At 42.1% G+C, this 18,235-nt stretch overlaps 1 protein-coding gene across 1 annotated transcript; it reads right to left on the bottom strand.

Annotated features, from left to right (window-relative positions):
• Positions 1–431: 431 nt before the first annotated feature.
• LOC128135343 (uncharacterized protein C12orf50-like) lies at positions 432–17,309 on the bottom strand. Its single transcript, XM_052774169.1, has 13 exons — positions 17,256–17,309; positions 15,323–15,446; positions 12,853–13,017; positions 11,721–11,798; positions 11,513–11,626; positions 7,860–7,979; positions 6,123–6,145; positions 5,447–5,639; positions 3,818–3,937; positions 3,426–3,632; positions 2,522–2,611; positions 1,836–1,927; positions 432–503 (listed from the first exon to the last, which is right to left on the bottom strand). The coding sequence occupies exons 1-13, from the start codon at positions 17,307–17,309 to the stop codon at positions 432–434; spliced, it is 1,452 nt and encodes a 483-aa protein (XP_052630129.1).
• Positions 17,310–18,235: the final 926 nt, after the last annotated feature.

The raw sequence follows: 18,235 nt of genomic DNA, 5'->3' as shown, positions 1-18,235 counted from the left end.
GTTATGCCTGGGAAGAAGGGAGGGGTGGAGGGAAGGTGTTTTCAGTTTTAGTTTAATTTCTCATTACCCTACCCTGGTTTGATTGTCAATAAATTAAATTAATTTTCCCTAAATCAAGTCTGTTTTGCCCATGACGGTAATTGGTTGAGTGGTGTCTCCTTGTCCTTATCTCGACCCAGAAGCTTTTTGTTATATCTTCTCTTCCCTGTCTAGCTGAGAGGGGAGTGATACAGCGGCTTTGGTGGGCACCTGGCGTCCAGCCAGGGTCAACCCACCACAAGAGCACACTTTTTTAATTTCCATTTTTATCAGTTTTGAAATGTTACTGTGTACTTGCTGCACCTTATTTTTGGAATTTGTAATTTTATCATCTTTGGATTTTCCAGTTGATAATATCCTTATTTCAATTTAAATTTTATTGGTAAATTGAATTACTTGCTTCCTCTCTTTCTTCTGTCTATATACCGTTCTCCTCTTCTATTCACGTCTATGTCTTCTTGGCTCTGTTGTCAAAAGAAATATGAAGAACATTTTGTGCATAATTTATTAGAGTAAAACTATCTGCTCTTTCAGAAACATTTTAAGAAGTAAACTTTCAACACTTCTAGAAGCAACAGAAATAAAAATATTTCATCCTAATATAATTCACCCATGTTTCAAAATGTTCTGTTCAAGTATTTTCCCTCTAAAACCTTCCCAAGCAGATGTTTGAGAACCATGTGGTACTTGCACAAAGAAACCAAATATGGTAGCAAGCCTGGTGAGGGATTACAGAAGGTGGTTTTAGGTGCTTTTCATCTATGTGGTGCCTCAACAGAATTTGCATCTCAGACTGGAATCAAAATGGCCTAATGCTGTGTTTGGAAGTGCCCTGGGTAAACTCATAGGAATACTGACAACTGGGCCATCTGGAGAGCTTTGAAACACAAAATTACAAAGTTGCACTTTTCTGAGCCACCCGCTTTGGACTAGTCTCCTGGAGCAGACTCATACTCTCCAAAAACCAACAAGACCACTTGGAAAAAGTGTTACTGACAATCTTCTATAAAATAAAGTAGCAGTAAAAGCATTCATCCAAGAAAAGGCAGTGCTCAACAGGGTTCAAACTTATCTCTTTGCCCTTTCAGGGAAGCACTTTCATAGCAAGCTAGAAGGCTAAGCTTGCCAGAACTATGAGGATGCTCTGCTAGTTCACATTTCGAACTGTGCAACCGCAGAGCAAACAACCTGTTAGGTCCGTGGGTGACACAGAGAGACTGGAGATAAGGAAATGTCACACTGAAGCACGGACTGCAGACTAAAGGTTTGGCCATTCATCTGAGGAACACGAGATACGGGTTCTAATCTCTGCTTTCAAGACAGCTGTAAAATGTATTAATGGTCCTTAGGGTGTCTTGTGAACGTTTGGTAGCCCGAGTCCTTTTATGAATTTGGACCTCGGCTGATCGTCGTTCAGCGATTGCAGATGCTTCGCGAGCAGTCAACCAGCAAGACAAATAGATCACACTCCTGTAGTCTCTGCTGTCCTTTGTGCAGTGCTACAGGCCAAAACCCACTTCTTGTAGTTCCTCGCTTTAACGGCAGGTACCTATTTTGCTTTCTCGTCAGTAATATTGTAAAAAATGAGAAACCACAGTTTAGTTAACCGGGCAAAAGTACATGTCTGCAAACAAACGAAACCATTAACTGCTCTTTCAGACTACTCAGCATTGCTTAGACTCTTGCGGGTTTTGGTTGGGGAAGTTTTAAGAGCACTTTTACATGTTCTAGGCGGGGAGAGACACGTCCCTTTTGCTAAAAAGACTGAACTGTAACAATTTCTATCAAACAGTTACCTGAATGGTTGTTTTAGACTTAGAGAACGTTTTTGCATGTGGATTTCTTTTCCTTTGAGTTGGTGCATTGTAAGATCCTGAAGTATACTTGTCTGTAGAAAAAACATAGACGTTGTTTCTTAATTTCAGCTACGATCTCAGGAAAGACTCTCTTGGTCCAGTATGTGAATTAAATATTACATTAGCTGAAGTATCAATGAATGCATCGGGTGAATTGTATTCACCGCTGAAATACCAGCTAGTATTAAATACGGACTCTCTCTCTAGTACTTTAGAGATCATTTGTCACCTTGCGGCATTTGCGTGAGGCTCACAGGATCTTCCAAATGAGGCGATTCTGCCACGGACACCCTTGACTTTAACAAAGTGAATGGTCCTGTGTTGAAAATCTTCCCAAAGGCATCAGTTGCTTTTACATTAAACTAATCTGTAAACTAATCTCCTGTTTTATCCCTGCTTGGGAAAGCCCTAGATGCAAGGCAATATTATGTTTTTTGTGCTAGACAGCTGATTGTGCAGGAGAGTAAGCTGCCTAATGACTAACCATTTTCTGTAAAATTTGATTAAAAAATAATGTTATTAATGCTCTGGGTTTCTGTTAATTCCAGCTTAATTCCATTCATTCAAATTATTAATTCCACAATAATCCTAAAATTTTCAGTTCATGCCGAACAAGTAAGTATTACCATAGTTTTCCATTTGGGTCCAAAATCTTCTATTAGTGTCAAACTGATTCTTTTGCTTGGAGCCTTTCCAACCACGTGGCTCAGGTACTGCTGGAAAGAAAGGTAGCGAAAATGGTAACAGCTGTTCTTATGACAAAAATGCTGGTCATCTTTTTTTTTTTTAAATGCTCTATGCTTTTTTTTTAACCTGGAAATGTGGTAAGATGTATTGTTCGCATTAAGAATGTTCTCTCTGTAACCTCTATGCCAATCTGTCCACATTTAATCAAAGCAACCATTAAAAGAAAAAAACCGCAACCATTCCTGCCCAAGACGAAGCAGTGATGTTGGGGCTCATTTCGCTTACCTTTGTTCATCTGAAAGTAGGAGTTACTCTGTGTGAAGGAGGTTCCTTTTATTGGAAATTAAGACAGGGAGGCACCTCAAGGTGGAGATTCAACCCAGCTCAAGAGAGATGACGGAAACTGGCAAGGTGAAATCAATTTCTTAACTTATGATCACTGAAATTATTTACCACTAAATTTTTTGATGAAGTGACAGATGAAAATAAACCCCAGTCATCCAGAGGTGAGAGTATTGGTATATTTGTGCCCATCGGAAAAACGTTGCATGCATCCCTCTTTGTTGGGCAGAGAAGTGAATTCCTGCTATGAAGGTACCTAAATTATTGTTTGTGAATATTCTGTCTGACCAACTGTAAAGCTTTATAAAGCTTTACATGTCTGTCTGTGGATAGTGCTGCAGTCTACTTAGATTGGATCAAATTAGACTGGATCAAATTTACTCTTGCCCATATTTAGCCATAAATCAGTTCATATTCACATGCAGGGACAAATGGAAAGCAGCGCGATACAGACAGGTGTATTTGAGGCATTTTAAGACTCCTCTGTGAGCAGGAACCCACCTGTAGATCCACTGAACTTTGGTTCTTGGGTGGCGGTGACAGTACGGTAGACTACATATGCTGATCTTCGAGGTTCTGAAGAATTAAAGTCAGTCTTTCTTCCAGTTTCTCTCTCATAAGGAATATAAGAAGAAGCAGTTTGATCATCCTTCCTTTGACCCCTTGGTCGGTACCTTGGTTTGGCTTTGGGGTCTGAAGTGCGAATTCCTAAAAGTGAAAGAACAAACTTAAGCAATAATGTTGTGCTACTACTCCAGATTTGACCTATTGCAGGAGGTTGGAAGACAAGATTCAAAAAATGGTCTTTGTGGACAGCCGAATCCAAATACAATCAGTTATTTTATCGACCATGTGATGTTCAGCAATGAGAAGCTGATGCTAAAGTATATTACCTCCGTTTTCAGAGGATCTGCAATCTGTTCTGGGAATACTCTCTGTTGGTCCTCTCCTTCCTTTAGTCTGTCCTTCTCTCTTTGTATTATTCAATTTTGTAGGAATTGCATTACCATCACCTGGAAAGGCAACAGAAAGAAGGTTTTAGCTGCTTGTGTGTAAGCAGCACACGGAATGGCACTGCCATTCTCTTCCCCCCCGCCTCGACGAGCTAGCGATTGGTTCAGTGCAGTTTTGTAACTGAGCACCTGACGCTTAACTCTCACGCTTTCTAAGAAAATACCATAATGCACAGGTTGAAGAAGACTGTGGGTGCAAAGTAAAGAGCCAGCTACAAATTACCTGCTCATTCTTTAGTCCCTCACTTTTCATGAATGATATTTATGAGCCCTATCCAATTGAGTTTATGGTGTTTTCAAGATGCATGTCATCATAGTACCTAAAGCCTCTGAGAACTCAGCTGAGGCAATGCTTTGGGGAAACATCTCTGAATGTATCTGTCTTTTCAGACTGTCTTAAATGCAGCCCTGAACACAATCCCCTCATGCACTACTGTCCTCTGAGTGCTGACTACCTGCCCATATACATCCTTTCTCTGCACTGCACAGGTGGTACATGGACCCCTGCAACATCCACGGTTGAGCCCATGGAGACCAATGCACTCCGAAGGACACCTTCTGGCTGAACGACGAATTACCTCTTCTGTCTGTAGCATCTAGGTGCATCCTGGACACGGGCGGTTTGTGAACGTAACAAAATACTACAAATGATGCGGCTAAACTTGGAAGAGCCTTGGTCGCGCAGGTAAGCCCGCTTCAAACTACAAACAGAACTTCACAAGGGGAGCTGCAGTATGAAGCAACCACAGTGCTCTTCACCTGGCCCCTGCTACTCTGCAGGAAGACGTGGCTTTGCCTGTTCTTCCCTTTCTCCTGCTAATGTAAATAAGCGCTTTTGGTTCCCCTCAGTTCAGGCCAGAATGCAGCAGAAATTCTGTACTTCTGCTTCAGTTTGGGGGCTGGTTTAAAGCCCAAACAATCATAAATCCAGCCCAATCCAAACTCCAGTGAAATCCCAGGTGTGGAAAAATACCATGCAAAGCAAGACCATTCTTTCATCCCCTGCTGGGAGGAAAAAAGTTGAACGAGAAGCCCTTCTTGAAAGGAAACTGAAATTCTACTGCACAATTACTGCTACTACTATCAATATTTGCAGTAGGCTGAGAAGTTAAAGGTGGACTATTGTGAGGCTTCTTAAATATTTCCAAAGAATAAATCACATAAAAGATGCTGTAAAAAGTGGGGATCAGTGTATTTGTGCCCGTCGGCACATCGTTGCATTCATCCCTCTTTGCTGGGCAGAGAAGTGAATTCCTGCTATGAAGGTGGCTCTATTATTGTTTGTGAATATTCTGTCAGACTAATTGTAAAGCTTTATGAAGCTTTACATTTCTGTCTGTGGATAGTGCTGCAATCTATTTATGAAAATTATGCTGGATCAAATTTACTCTTGCCCATTTTTAGCCATAAATCAGTTCATATTCACCTGCAGGAACAAAATCAAAAGCAGTGTGATACAGACAGGTACGTCTGAGGCATTTTAAGACTCCTCTGTGAGCAGGAACCCACCTGTAGACCCGTTGAACTTTGGTTCTTGGGTGATGGTGACAGTAGGGTACAATGCAAGTGCTGATCTTCGAGGTTCTGAAGAATTAAAGTCAGTCTTTCTTCCAGTTTCTCTCTCATAAGGAATATAAGAAGAAGCAGTTTGATCATCCTTCCTTTGACCCCTTGGTCGGTACCTTGGTTTGGCTTTGGGGTCTGAAGTGCGAATTCCTAAAAGTGAAAGAACAAACTTAAGCAATAATGTTGTGCTACTACTCAAAATTTGACCTATTGCAGGAGGTTGGAAGACAAGATTCAAAAAATGGTCTTTGTGGACAGCCGAATCCAAATACAATCAGTTATTTTATCGACCATGTGATGTTCAGCAATGAGAAGCTGATGCTAAAGTATATTACCTCCGTTTTCAGAGGATCTGCAATCTGTTCTGGGAATACTCTCTGTTGGTCCTCTCCTTCCTTTAGTCTGTCCTTCTCTCTTTGTATTATTCAATTTTGTAGGAATTGCATTACCATCACCTGGAAAGGCAACAGAAAGAAGGTTTTAGCTGCTTGTGTGTAAGCAGCACACGGAATGGCACTGCCATTCTCTTCCCCCCCGCCTCGACGAGCTAGCGATTGGTTCAGTGCAGTTTTGTAACTGAGCACCTGACGCTTAACTCTCACGCTTTCTAAGAAAATACCATAATGCACAGGTTGAAGAAGACTGTGGGTGCAAAGTAAAGAGCCAGCTACAAATTACCTGCTCATTCTTTAGTCCCTCACTTTTCATGAATGATATTTATGAGCCCTATCCAATTGAGTTTATGGTGTTTTCAAGATGCATGTCATCATAGTACCTAAAGCCTCTGAGAACTCAGCTGAGGCAATGCTTTGGGGAAACATCTCTGAATGTATCTGTCTTTTCAGACTGTCTTAAATGCAGCCCTGAACACAATCCCCTCATGCACTACTGTCCTCTGAGTGCTGACTACCTGCCCATATACATCCTTTCTCTGCACTGCACAGGTGGTACATGGACCCCTGCAACATCCACGGTTGAGCCCATGGAGACCAATGCACTCCGAAGGACACCTTCTGGCTGAACGACGAATTACCTCTTCTGTCTGTAGCATCTAGGTGCATCCTGGACACGGGCGGTTTGTGAACGTAACAAAATACTACAAATGATGCGGCTAAACTTGGAAGAGCCTTGGTCGCGCAGGTAAGCCCGCTTCAAACTACAAACAGAACTTCACAAGGGGAGCTGCAGTATGAAGCAACCACAGTGCTCTTCACCTGGCCCCTGCTACTCTGCAGGAAGACGTGGCTTTGCCTGTTCTTCCCTTTCTCCTGCTAATGTAAATAAGCGCTTTTGGTTCCCCTCAGTTCAGGCCAGAATGCAGCAGAAATTCTGTACTTCTGCTTCAGTTTGGGGGCTGGTTTAAAGCCCAAACAATCATAAATCCAGCCCAATCCAAACTCCAGTGAAATCCCAGGTGTGGAAAAATACCATGCAAAGCAAGACCATTCTTTCATCCCCTGCTGGGAGGAAAAAAGTTGAACGAGAAGCCCTTCTTGAAAGGAAACTGAAATTCTACTGCACAATTACTGCTACTACTATCAATATTTGCAGTAGGCTGAGAAGTTAAAGGTGGACTATTGTGAGGCTTCTTAAATATTTCCAAAGAATAAATCACATAAAAGATGCTGTAAAAAGTGGGGATCAGTGTATTTGTGCCCGTCGGCACATCGTTGCATTCATCCCTCTTTGCTGGGCAGAGAAGTGAATTCCTGCTATGAAGGTGGCTCTATTATTGTTTGTGAATATTCTGTCGGACTAATTGTAAAGCTTTATGAAGCTTTACATTTCTGTCTGTGGATAGTGCTGCAATCTATTTATGAAAATTATGCTGGATCAAATTTACTCTTGCCCATTTTTAGCCATAAATCAGTTCATATTCACCTGCAGGAACAAAATCAAAAGCAGTGTGATACAGACAGGTACGTCTGAGGCATTTTAAGACTCCTCTGTGAGCAGGAACCCACCTGTAGACCCGTTGAACTTTGGTTCTTGGGTGATGGTGACAGTAGGGTACAATGCAAGTGCTGATCTTCGAGGTTCTGAAGAATTAAAGTCAGTCTTTCTTCCAGTTTCTCTCTCATAAGGAATATAAGAAGAAGCAGTTTGATCATCCTTCCTTTGACCCCTTGGTCGGTACCTTGGTTTGGCTTTGGGGTCTGAAGTGCGAATTCCTAAAAGTGAAAGAACAAACTTAAGCAATAATGTTGTGCTACTACTCAAAATTTGACCTATTGCAGGAGGTTGGAAGACAAGATTCAAAAAATGGTCTTTGTGGACAGCCGAATCCAAATACAATCAGTTATTTTATCGACCATGTGATGTTCAGCAATGAGAAGCTGATGCTAAAGTATATTACCTCCGTTTTCAGAGGATCTGCAATCTGTTCTGGGAATACTCTCTGTTGGTCCTCTCCTTCCTTTAGTCTGTCCTTCTCTCTTTGTATTATTCAATTTTGTAGGAATTGCATTACCATCACCTGGAAAGGCAACAGAAAGAAGGTTTTAGCTGCTTGTGTGTAAGCAGCACACGGAATGGCACTGCCATTCTCTTCCCCCCCGCCTCGACGAGCTAGCGATTGGTTCAGTGCAGTTTTGTAACTGAGCACCTGACGCTTAACTCTCACGCTTTCTAAGAAAATACCATAATGCACAGGTTGAAGAAGACTGTGGGTGCAAAGTAAAGAGCCAGCTACAAATTACCTGCTCATTCTTTAGTCCCTCACTTTTCATGAATGATATTTATGAGCCCTATCCAATTGAGTTTATGGTGTTTTCAAGATGCATGTCATCATAGTACCTAAAGCCTCTGAGAACTCAGCTGAGGCAATGCTTTGGGGAAACATCTCTGAATGTATCTGTCTTTTCAGACTGTCTTAAATGCAGCCCTGAACACAATCCCCTCATGCACTACTGTCCTCTGAGTGCTGACTACCTGCCCATATACATCCTTTCTCTGCACTGCACAGGTGGTACATGGACCCCTGCAACATCCACGGTTGAGCCCATGGAGACCAATGCACTCCGAAGGACACCTTCTGGCTGAACGACGAATTACCTCTTCTGTCTGTAGCATCTAGGTGCATCCTGGACACGGGCGGTTTGTGAACGTAACAAAATACTACAAATGATGCGGCTAAACTTGGAAGAGCCTTGGTCGCGCAGGTAAGCCCGCTTCAAACTACAAACAGAACTTCACAAGGGGAGCTGCAGTATGAAGCAACCACAGTGCTCTTCACCTGGCCCCTGCTACTCTGCAGGAAGACGTGGCTTTGCCTGTTCTTCCCTTTCTCCTGCTAATGTAAATAAGCGCTTTTGGTTCCCCTCAGTTCAGGCCAGAATGCAGCAGAAATTCTGTACTTCTGCTTCAGTTTGGGGGCTGGTTTAAAGCCCAAACAATCATAAATCCAGCCCAATCCAAACTCCAGTGAAATCCCAGGTGTGGAAAAATACCATGCAAAGCAAGACCATTCTTTCATCCCCTGCTGGGAGGAAAAAAGTTGAACGAGAAGCCCTTCTTGAAAGGAAACTGAAATTCTACTGCACAATTACTGCTACTACTATCAATATTTGCAGTAGGCTGAGAAGTTAAAGGTGGACTATTGTGAGGCTTCTTAAATATTTCCAAAGAATAAATCACATAAAAGATGCTGTAAAAAGTGGGGATCAGTGTATTTGTGCCCGTCGGCACATCGTTGCATTCATCCCTCTTTGCTGGGCAGAGAAGTGAATTCCTGCTATGAAGGTGGCTCTATTATTGTTTGTGAATATTCTGTCGGACTAATTGTAAAGCTTTATGAAGCTTTACATTTCTGTCTGTGGATAGTGCTGCAATCTATTTATGAAAATTATGCTGGATCAAATTTACTCTTGCCCATTTTTAGCCATAAATCAGTTCATATTCACCTGCAGGAACAAAATCAAAAGCAGTGTGATACAGACAGGTACGTCTGAGGCATTTTAAGACTCCTCTGTGAGCAGGAACCCACCTGTAGACCCGTTGAACTTTGGTTCTTGGGTGATGGTGACAGTAGGGTACAATGCAAGTGCTGATCTTCGAGGTTCTGAAGAATTAAAGTCAGTCTTTCTTCCAGTTTCTCTCTCATAAGGAATATAAGAAGAAGCAGTTTGATCATCCTTCCTTTGACCCCTTGGTCGGTACCTTGGTTTGGCTTTGGGGTCTGAAGTGCGAATTCCTAAAAGTGAAAGAACAAACTTAAGCAATAATGTTGTGCTACTACTCCAGATTTGACCTATTGCAGGAGACTGGGGGCTGGAAGATGAGATAGTCCAGTTGAAATATGGATTGTCCATATTGGACACCAAGAACAGAAATTTAGTAGGTAGTGCTAAATCATCTAACAGTTTAAAAAGCAACAATGAGGAAGGCAACTATTTTCTCAAAATACCTTTGCCTGTTCCTGTATTAGGTGAATTTCTTGGCTCCTCAGATATCCCTTTCTCTTCCTGTACTTCTTGATAGTGATGGCTTTTTACCAGCTCAGTGTGGTTGGTTTCTGCGGGATTAAAATAGCACGTATTTACTGCTTTAAAAAGCACGCAAAATTTTCATATCAAAAAATGCAGTGATATATTTCCTCTCACAGAGTTCATGGTCACAAAATCTTGAAAGCAAAGTCAAAAATTGACTGTAAACACAAAGACTAATGCTACTTTGAACTCGTACAATGGCTTTGACCAGTGCTGGCTCAGAATTCTTCTCATTATGAATTAGAAAATCTTCATGAATACTGTACTCTCTGCTTTTTCCTGAATGTAGCTAATGATAAATAAAGACATATATTACAAGGTGTATTCATGTATTTGTTACTGATCCCTCATCCGTAGTCTAAATATATCTAAATACTTTTTCAGAAATAGCTTATCAAAGCTATTTTAATATGAAACATTTTAGGTGTAGAAGTAAGAAAGAAATAATTCTGCCCAGTTCTATTGAGCAATTTAGGCTGGAAAAAGCGTCAGTTAAAAGTGCATGACATGGAGACAATTTTTCCATTCCCTTTTTTGTATTAGCACATCATGCTATTCAAATCTGTTTTACATAAAACAGTATTATCAAGATTTTATCCCTGAAATTTACACGAAATACACAACAACTATTATTTTTTTGATTAAAAGTAGCAGGTCTTATTTCTGCCCAGCGATTTTTGATGACTGATCTACTGATTGCTCTGGTGTCTTGTTACCTTAAGAACATAACTCTCTCCTAATATGGCGTCATATATTACTTATTCAGTAAAAAAACGAATACAGATTTCTTTCAGTCCTGTCACTTGCTCAAGAACGAAGGCGAAACCTAATGAAGGGGGTGAATATGTATTAATTTGTATTCCTTTGACCTTAATTATGTCGGATCAAGCCCAACAGTCAAAACAAAATGGAACTCTCTTGTTACTGTCTTTTAGAAGACACTTAAAGGGGGTATTTACTTAATCTCAATTTAGTTATAGAAAAGTTTGCGGTGTCACTACATTTCATCATCTAGACACCCAAGACAGCCCGCAGAGAGCGCGAACACCTCTGGGCAAGTGACTCATCTCACCTTCCTGTGGCACTATCTTACGATGCAATAAACAGCCCCGTAAGAGTGCCTGTCTCTCCATTTAACAACAGAGATCCCGGATGAGACATTTCAGCTACACACCTCGCCTTAGGGTGGTTAAAGTTAGACTACATAAATCTTGACCGTGAAGAAAAATTACATGAAAGACCTATGTTGTGTATCTCAGGAAAGTACACATAGGGTTAATAGCCCATTTCTACCTTTTCCATCTACAGTCGATGCAGGTAGTCACCACATGTGTGACACTATTTATGTATATCTGTATGGGGGAAAATTAAGTAAGTTTTTTTATCCTCTTTGTAATAGGCTGTCTTTTATTGTCACTAAATTAAAGAAGCGAGGAGGAGGGGCAAGCTATGTAATAGTTTCTCCCTGTGACAGTAATTTTAAAAGTGGTAAACATTGTCCAAGAAGATGAAAAGTACTTGCCTTTCTGCAAGTGTTGCTCAGTAGCTTCCAAGGGCAATAGCTCATTTTCCCGAGGTGCAGACACAGTTTTTGTTGATTGGTGTTTGTGGGGGTACTGAATCCCGTAATACTCTCCTAAACATACCCCAAGAGGGGAAAAAAAAAACCCCAAAGTTTACTATATTGGCAGCATTGCTGTTTAGGAAAGAGTGACTAGTTTCATATTTACCAGACTTATAGCATATTTCCTTTATTGCTCTTTCCTCTTCAAGATCTGCAGCAGTCCTAGGCACCCACTCAGGAACACCTGTAGGAAATATTTTTAAAAGATTACCAGGTAGCTTTACAAAGACCTTCAACAATTCTTGATAATCAAGGACCATAGTGACTTTCATTTTGGTCACGGTTGGGTTTTTTTCTGACTGTGACCTCTGCTTCTGGACAGAAAAATGATTCCTTAATACTGGGTATTTCCAAGTGCAATGGAACTGCAGTTACAACCCATACTAAGAAGCTAATGTTTGTTGATTTAAAAGGATTCCAAACCACCTTTAGTGCTCATTTGGAAAATGATCCTTCATTTACACCCAAAAGGAAATCTTCCGATTAAACATGTCACCAGGGAGTGCTTGTCGCAAAACCTCTGCCCAAAGTTACTGCTGTGTAATGTCTGCCGGCGGAGCTGCTGAAGCGAGCACTCCTTACCTGTCTCAGTGAAGGCTCCTAAGGCTAGCAGAGCCCTGCTTTTGATACCATTTAAGTTGACGTGGCTTACTCAGACTGAAGCCGAGTTAGGAAGCACTAACGGGCAGCCCTGCCAGCCAACCTGAAGGGCAGGGGGAAAGTGAAAAGCAGCTTGGGGCTGCCTGAGAACTAGCACAGTAATGTGCAGCGTGCACGCGTGAGAGTAGGTTCGTCTCTCACTTTCAGTCTCTGGGAATGTGCAATTCATTCCTTCCCTATGCATCTCTGGTCTCTCAGGCAACGGTTTAATGACATGGAAAAAAATTGGAAAAAGAAAAGAAAATAAATATATACACATTCACATTCAGTTAAACTAGTGAAGAGTTTTGTATGGGTTCTCTTTGCTAGTTTTAAGACGAACTTCCTGTAGTAAAATGAGACTGCCTACAGGGTTTAGGAAGTCAGTCGAACAAATTACTTAAGTTGAAGTCACGCAACTGTCTTTTGTAAACAAACCTGTGACTTCACCTTCAGTGACGAGTGTGTACAGCCCCTGCTTTTGTTTCCCAGAAAAGCAGTGCCTCCTAAACCTGTAATTTGGCCCCTGAATTTTGAGAAATTTGAAGAGTATTTGATGGTCGTCTCAATTGTGTCAAAGGAAGAAAAAACCCGCTTACAATTCTCTTCCTCTTCATCGTCCTCTTCATCATCGTCATCGTCGTTGATGTTTATAATCACTGGAGGATGAATTGGTAGTACAATATTCTTTTGAGTTCTGAGTAATTCTTGACGATGCGCTGGATGCAGAATCCCTCCTTGGACACCCTGTTGCAGTGGGGCACCTGCAGAAAAGAGCATTATATTTATTTTGTTAGGCGGGAACTAGAATATCAAATCCAGGCTCAGACCAGCAGGTATAGTTTTGAAATCATTATCATGCTGGAGGAGTCGTTAAATAGACAGATTGTGCCTTTTAGGAAAAATCTTCTGCAGAGGCTGGCAAAAGAGCATCTTCCCACTACAGAAGGTGTGAAAAAACAGGTAGATATTTACAGCATGGGGAAACATGCGATTAGTAATACCTGGGCTGAAGTGAGTAAGGCAGTTTAGGACCCCACCTGTGAAAATATTTTAAACATGCCGAGTAATAGGCAGGCCTGTATCCCTCCCCATGGCATCAATTGTGAGGAATTTAGCAGCGCTAAGCACGGGATTACCTATTTTTGGCTTGTAGACATTTTTTTTCTATCAGAATTTTCTGAATGACAGCTCTCTTTCTTACTCAGTCCAAAATGTAGATTTTGAGAAGGAATATGAAGTTCATGAAAATAATGTACACTTAATTAGAAGACAATCGGGAGAGATACTCTTTTCCTTAGGAATTTACCCATAATGTTTGCCACAAAAGTATTTCAGTACTGGGATAGCATTTTGGGAGAGCCAGGAAATGCAACAGACTGAAAATAAAAATGATGAAAAATGGTGAGCCTGTTTGTACTGTTCAAGCCGACCAGTTTGCAACTATAAATACAATCAGGATTGAAGTTGGGTATTTTTTCCACTTTTAAAGAAAAAGATGAAGCATGGGCATTTTCTTTTAGTCCAGTTGTTGTTATTCTTGTGCATCTCTTGCTTGCCTATGAGCAGCATGCATATCGTATTAGACCCGTTTTAATAACGCTACTGCAGATCAGATTTGTCCTATCTCCTGCAAGAGAAAGTAAGATACAACATTTTAACCTCATAGAGCCTTTTTCACTGTCCAGAACAGGATATTATTAGCTCTGGGGAGGGTAAGCCAAATCAGGCTTGAATTAGTTTAACAAGATTTGTAAGTATTGAAACGAATAAATGCAGTTTTAATGTTTGCAATGTTATTGTGCAGCACACGGACTTTGAATTTATACGTACTGCAGTACAAAGTAAAAGGCTTGGGTCCATTTTCTCGTTCGGATTGTTGAATGTTGCTCTTATGCAGGATACCCTCGTCCACAGTGCCTCTTGGGCACGGTCTCTGACTCACACCGCACCCAAAAGCGTGCCTATGTGATGTTTACGACAGCACTAGGTGCCAGGGACTGATGCTGTGGCTGTGGGAACTCTACTAAAAGCCATAAGGGCACTCATAGAAACAGCACTCAAGTTCTTGCCTTGGTCCTGTGTGGTTAGTTAGGCTCCACATGCCCAGGTATGACAGGCTACCTTTTCCTGGGCGATTTTCAGGAACAGAAGGTGTTTGCTTCTGACTAGAGGTCTTTGTGGACTTCTCTTATGACACCTGTCTCCAGCTCTGGAGATAAGGCCCACGAACAACTCTGGTTTAGTCCACTTGTTCGTGCATCCATGACAAGTCATGCTGCCTTGCTCTCACTCCTCTTTCCGCCTGATTTCTGACAGCTGTCTTGGTTCCCTGCCCTGGACTCTTACCCTGTTCCAGGCTCCAGCTGTCTACCAGGACTCCTGGCAGACAAGAGCTCCTTTTTGAAAGGACTGAGGAAAAAAAACAACTTCAAATGGCGGGTTTTTCCCTAAAGAGTTGTGCTGCGTTACACACTATTACCGTACTTCAGTAGCCTGCACCCAGTGTTCAAGCCCGAAAGGCTTATTCAGAACGATGAACTGGAAATACATCTGCGCACACGGCACTGTAATCTTATGTTATCTATAGAACGGGTGTCTCATCCATGTAACATGTTGTGCTCTATCAACAGATGTTGCTGCTAGTGGCCCTACCAACCTCCTCCCCCCACCACACACACTACTTTTCATTTCTCTTAAATGATTACCTGCCTACTAACCGTTTTCACTGCTAGAGGGATTTCATCTAGCAAATACCCAAGGAAAGCAATATTTTTACTCCACGGGTCTCAGCAACCTAAATTGCCACTTGTGACTTCATCTTTTACGTCCCTGATAGTTCCGAAGATCCGCAACATGAGAGCTAAAAAAATTCACGTGGCAACCCTATTCAAATGCCAATACAATTCCTTTCTTGGCCTTCAACTTGCTGGGAGAGCAGGTCGTACCTGATTGATTTGCCACGGTACATTTCTGGGCCTTAATATATATTACGTAAGCACCGGAAGGACATTTTTGTGTATTTACTTGCTCTAATGCACAAATTGTTGAGAAAATATTTTTACTCACTGTTGGTAGGTGGCAAAAAAAGTCCATTTATATTACGAGGCTTGCTATGATGGAAGGCACAGTTGAACCTCACACAGCCTACGGGTTGTGTTTCCCAGAAACAGGGGACGTTGCTGTACGTTCGCTGCAGGAGAAAACAGTTTTCAGATACTGTAAATATAACAATAAAAATGGACTAAATGGCTTCGTACATGGTGTACCGCTGTGAACACCTGACTATGATTTTGTGGGACCACGTTCTGACATTTTAGAAGATCTAAAGTTATCTCTAAAGTTATCTTAAGCTCCAGGTAGCTATAAAGCTGTCTTGAGTTAGGTCAGTGGAGCTTTCATGAGGTACAACTGTTCCCAGACAAGAACAGGAGTAAAGCAGTGTGCTTACTGCACCGCAGACTTTTCCTGAGATGCTGGGAAGAAAAAAAATCTATTAGTCACTTAATGGACACGTGGCGGAGTTTCCTTTCCTGCACAATGGGATAATCAGGTCAATCTCAAGATGAAATCTGCTGTACAAGTGCCAATCTTAACACTAGTGCTCTCCTGCCGTTAAAGGACCCGGGTCCTTGGGAAAATAAAGAGTAAGAAACAAAACCCAGAAAGATTCCCAACAAAACCTGAAAAACTAAAAAGTTGGGAACTTGCAAGCCTCGTACAGACTTGTCAGACTTGGATTTCAAAACACGGGAGAAAATCTTTTGTTCCAGTTCCCATTGGGAACGTCAACTCGGCAGAAGAAAGTCACTTTTGTTTTCAGACTTAAAAACCGTGCTTGAAGAGACTTGCTCCTTTCTACCTTTATTTCAATATCTCTCAATCTGCCAAACAGATGTGAACATCTCCCCTGTCTCCGTAAGGAGCCCTCAGAATCACAGCCAAGAGGTTTTTCACAGTGGCAGAACCTGCACCTGGAACCCTCATGAGGAAAATGACTTTGTGGGTAAGTCACACGAGATTCCCATAACCTAGCGGTTGCCTTAAACGTGAATCTCCTCTTTTGAAACATTTTGGTTTTGATTCACGGGGGAGATGACGCAGTAGTCCACATGTAACGGTACTACGGTGACAAGCATTTGCAAGTTACTGCAAATACTCAGGATTTGATGTTGTGAGACAACTGTCATCACTCTCTGCTCACAGCATCTCCCAGCTGTTTTTATACAAGACAAACAGAAGCCTCATGGCAGCAAAAGAATATCTACAGGATTTGTTTAATTATTGCTGCTTTCCTCATAGATACACTCCCACTGCTGCTCTCCCTCTATCGCTCAATATGTGGCCAGCTAAAAAGTCTGCACAATATTGGAGAGAAAGCACTTTCACAATGAGAGTCACTTTCGTTAGTCATACTTAAAATTATTTTTCTGTATCTCTGCCTTATTGAAGTTTACAGATATTAGCGTCATCTCCGACTATGGAATTCACTTCTCCTTATAACCTGAGGTATCTTCCTCAAGCACATGATAAACTCATAATCCCAAAGAGGCAAGTGCTCATGGCCATTACCCTGAACATGTGAACTCAGGTTTATGTCCTGGATATGAACTCCATCCCAGCCGAGAGCTGGAAATGCCAGGTTGCTGGTCATTTCCGCAGGAGTTTGTGTGCGGTTTTTTAAAGGAAAACAAAGTCACGCTGGGAACTATTTGAATACTTGAAGGTAAGTTTCACCCAGTTCCAGACATTAACAGCTGGGTCTAGGAGCAGCATCTCCAAAGCGTGCCACTTTTGGACTGGAGTCAGTACAAGTGGGCCATCCCCTGAGACACGCTGGGGTCTGGAGCCAAAGCCCACCTCCCAGGCACTGACACCTAAATCCCCGGTGCTGAAATGGATGCAGTAATGGACGCAAATATTACATAATGAGCCTCCCTGTCAGCATGGGTATATCGAGAAAATCAAGGACACAAACCACTCTAAAATCTACAGCATTTACCTGTGCATAGGGGGAGTGAAAATGGGAATAACGGTCATTCCCAACTGCAGCCATTTTCACCTCTGGTGCTTCTCCTCCACTCTCTTAGTACTGGCGGAACATACGTCAAACCGTTAAAGCTGTCAACATCCAGGCAAATCGTAATCTTAGCCTGAAAGCGGTAGTTTTCTTTCGAAATCTGGGCCTTCAGAACCTTAGCCGCGCTGCTGCTTTGAAACAAAACTCCACCAGACGCCAAAAGACACTTGAACGAAGGAGCTGCTGCCTTCTCCTGGCTTGTGGAACCTACGAAGGCAGTTGTTGTCCGGTATAGAATGTTAGCGTTCCGCTGTTGCCAAGGGCTCCTCCAGCTCATGACATCAGCATGGTGGTGCTCTGGGACCTGTCCGGCTTGAACATCTTCGTTTATCTCCATTGCTTCAGAGTAAAATAGGGAAGATTGGACCCTTTCAAAGAGTCTCCCGGTGCCTCTTTAATGTAAAACGGAGCAAAGCCATCTGTCAGGGTTTAAATAATGCCCAACTCCTTGCCGCAGGAACTGTGGTCTTGGAAACAAATCTTTGATACCACAAAGACAAATCTTACTCTTTGACTACTTTTTAAACCAAAATCCTGGTGCCCAATGTGTTTTTTCTTACTGTTGGACGGAGGAGCTTGCTCCTTCCTGCCAGTACACTGTTGGCTGTTAACTGCTTCCACTGTTGGGGTTCATTGCTTTTTCTTGCTTCCACGATGGCCACTGCCACGGCTAAAGCAGAAAGAGCAGCGTACACTTGTGTCCCTAATTAACACCTCTGTTCCCACGCAGGTCCTAGGCTGCCTCTGACCAAAAAATACCTCGCGGGGGAAAGAAAGTTTCAGTCCCGGCAAATGGTAAGGCATACGGTCATCCCCAGGACAGGGGGTCAGATTTGCAACACTGAGAGACACCAGTGACTCGCAGGTGAACGCTTCAGAGCACTGTTAGATCAAAGCCTGGG

This window comes from Harpia harpyja, chromosome 23, assembly GCF_026419915.1.
Source record: "Harpia harpyja isolate bHarHar1 chromosome 23, bHarHar1 primary haplotype, whole genome shotgun sequence".
Taxonomy (NCBI): Eukaryota; Metazoa; Chordata; class Aves; order Accipitriformes; family Accipitridae; genus Harpia; species Harpia harpyja.
This window is presented reverse-complemented; position numbering and strand designations above follow the sequence as displayed.

Excerpts from the sequence above, each read along its gene's own strand:
- LOC128135343 (XM_052774169.1), bottom strand. The coding sequence starts at position 17,309 with ATGGCTGCAGTTGGGAATGACCGTTATTCCCATTTTCACTCCCCCTAT. Across the intron at positions 15,447-17,255 it reads TTCACTCCCCCTATGCACAG|CGAACGTACAGCAACGTCCC; the intron begins GTAAATGCTGTA and ends TTTCTCCTGCAG. Across the intron at positions 13,018-15,322 it reads TTTTTTGCCACCTACCAACA|GTGCCCCACTGCAACAGGGT; the intron begins GTGAGTAAAAAT and ends TCTTTTCTGCAG.